This window comes from Quercus suber, unplaced genomic scaffold, assembly GCF_002906115.3.
Source record: "Quercus suber isolate HL8 unplaced genomic scaffold, Cork oak 2.0 scaffold_846, whole genome shotgun sequence".
Lineage (NCBI taxonomy): Eukaryota > Viridiplantae > Streptophyta > Magnoliopsida > Fagales > Fagaceae > Quercus > Quercus suber.
The window spans coordinates 254,603-257,693 of NW_027070276.1; the positions used below are offsets into that span (position 1 = coordinate 254,603).

Here is a 3,091-nt window from a genome sequence, read left to right on the forward strand (position 1 = left end):
TGACCCTAGCAGTGGGTCCCTCTATGTGTATTTAATTACAAAAATGCCATTGAGTTATGAGTTATGAGTTATGGAAATTGAAAACAGCTAAAATGTGTTTTCAGTTTCCATAACTCATAACTAAAAAATTAGAGAATTGAGTGATGGAAACAGAGTTATAGTAGTACCAAACGGACTTCTAACTATGGGTCCCACTATTTTTGAATTACGAGTTATGAAAATAGAGAATTAAGTTATGGAAACATGCCATCCAAACAGCTTCTAAGCAACAAGTAGATTATGCCTAGGCCACATGATTAAATTCACTTTTAACCCAAGAAAAAGAAAAGCAACTAAAAGATTCTCTTGTTTACCAAAAAAAAAAAAAACTAAAAGATTCTCTCTCCTTTTGAATGCTTACATAGTTTTCCCTGGCAAAAATGGCATTAAAAAAAGTAACAATTTACCACGTAGCAATAAGTAGCAATTTACCACTGTTTCGAAAATAAATAGCAATTTACTACTTTTTTGATATTCGAGTTTATAGAACTCGAATACCATTTAGAACTCGATTTTTTCAAACTCAAGTATCAAAAAAAGTAATAAATCCCTATATATTTTCAAAATAATGGCATATAATATTCATATATATTTCCATGAAAAATGGTAGAAGGCCATTTTCGTTGTTCTCCTAAGCCGACCAAGTCCACTTCCCAAAAATCAAAGTCAAACAAAAAGATTATCGTCAAAACCAAATTAAAAAAAAAAAAGCAAAAATGTAAACTAAAGGGAAAATAAGCAGAGACGCAAACCTCTTTTGACTTCAATCTTCAATTTTTTAATTGAAGCTGTAAGACTTCAACGAAATTTGAAGCTACAAAGCTTATTGGCCCAGCAAGACGACTAAATTGTTCATTATAAAATCACATTGTGAGTTGAATTGCTACCACATTGCTAGCTCTCTCAAACATGGGTGAGGAAGTGAAGCTACATGGGACATGGGCAAGTCCATTTAGTTGTCGAGTGATATGGGCTTTGAAACTAAAGGGCATACCGTATGAATACATAGAAGAAGATCTTTCCAACAAAAGTTCCCAACTTCTACAACACAATCCAGTCCACAAGAAGATCCCAGTGCTTGTTCATGGCGGAAAAGCAATTTGTGAGTCCATGATTATCCTTGAATATGTTGAAGAGATGTGGCCACAGAACCCATTGCTGCCTACTGACCCTTATGAGAGAGCCGATGCTCGGTTCTGGATCAAATTTGCTGAAGAGAAGGTACTTCTTCACCCGTTGGCACTAGATCTTCTGTTTTTGGTTCATTTTATCTTCAAATAAAGTCTAGTATTTTATGGTAAATGAAAATGATAGACTATTACAGTATTACCTCACTTTTTTATAATTTCCGCATGAATTGCTTACAAGTCATTTATTATCATTGTCATCACCATTTTTATTTAACAAATGATGTCAATGTTTCATTAATTTCTAGAAAATGTAACAATGACTTGTTTTTATTTGCAAATAAGAAAAATAATCAATATTTTATAATTGATATTAGAGATGTTATAAATTTTATAACATAAAAGTCTTACAAACTAACATATTACCAATTACAAATAAATAAATAAAATAATTTATTGTAGTGTTTAAGTCATGCCAATCATATTCTTATCACTTCATTTTATATGATTACCCTTATTTTATTTATTTCTTTGTTGATAAGGATCTGTACTGACCATTATTATAATCTATATTTTTTAAATCATAAATATATATATATATATATATATATATGGGACAGACTCCTCTCCCGTTAGGAACCCACCTGTTCTCTCCTTTTTTTGTATAGATAAAAGACACGTGGCAATTAAATGATCTAATGGTTCAAAAAAGGCCAACTCAAACTATCTTTAGTTCTGCAATCTTCTACCCTTTGCCTCCCTCTATTCTCTGAAACATCACCACCGCCGAACCCATTCTCTCCTTGGTTTTTTTTTTTTTGAGTGGGTAGGAAGGCTTCCGGTGGGATCTCGGTAGCAGCATGATACTTCGTGGAGTGGCTTGACTGGATTGAGGGTAAGCGTTCACTTTATCTGGGTTTCTCTGCGGAAGATGGCATAAATAGTGATTTTGGGTTGAGGGATGGGTAACCTGTGTTGTGATTTCTGATGTGAGTAATTTCTTTGTGGTGCCAATGGTAATAGAAAGGTATGGCAATGGTTATGAAGATGAGATTGCGACAGAGAAGTAATTTTTTGTTTTTGTTTTGTATTTGTTTTGTGGGTTTCTGATGGGTAGAAGTATTAAGAATATGAATCCTAGTAAATCACCATTTGTTGAAGCTATTGAAGATAAAGTTAGAGAAAAAAATAAAGTCACATATAACATCAGATAACTAGAGTTTATCCCTTTTAGTTGTAATCTTTTTATTTTTCAAATGCTTGTAATTATCCTTATAAATGAAATCCATACGGAAGCCTGCAGATTGATTTGGCTACTAGTTTTCTTTACACTCTGTTTTTCAAACTAGAAGAACACTATGGCAGGGAATGATTTTATTTTATTTTTTTAAGAACCCAATTTACTGCTGCTTGGGTATTTTTGCTTCTTAGGATGCAAAATGGTGAAAATATTAAAGATTTCATCATTCATTTTCATATGTTGACAGCAAAAGTTAGCCAAATGGGTTGAATTTCTGTAAAATTTTCTGGCTGTGATTATAACAAGTCTTCAGTTTTTTAAAATGGTATTAAACCTTTATACCTGCATTCTTACAGTAAAAAAAGGTTCTTTTGTTGATTTCTTTGAAAAGCTCAAGTTCATAAGTGATGAAGTTTGAAACGATGATGACATTGATGAGTTTTTTAAAAAACAAGGAGAGAATGGGTTTGGCGGTGGTGATGTTTCAGAGAATAGAGGGAGGCGAAGGGTAGAAGATTGCAGAACTAAAGATAGTTTGAGTTGGCTTTTTTTGAACCATTAGATCATTTAATTGCCACGTGTCCTTTATCTATACAAAAAAGGGAGAGAACGGGAGGGTTTCTAACGGGAGAGGAGCCTGTCCCATATATATATATATATATATATATATATAATTGAACCAAGA

General features: G+C 32.7%; 1 protein-coding gene across 1 annotated transcript; it reads left to right on the top strand.

Annotated features, from left to right (window-relative positions):
- Positions 1-948: 948 nt before the first annotated feature.
- LOC136065090 (glutathione S-transferase U5-like) lies at positions 949-1,260 on the top strand (the record flags this gene model as incomplete). Its single annotated transcript, XM_065767774.1, has 1 exon — positions 949-1,260. A coding segment is annotated over exon 1 (312 nt), but the record flags the coding sequence as incomplete, so codon positions are not given.
- Between the last annotated feature and the right edge of the window lie 1,831 nt (positions 1,261-3,091).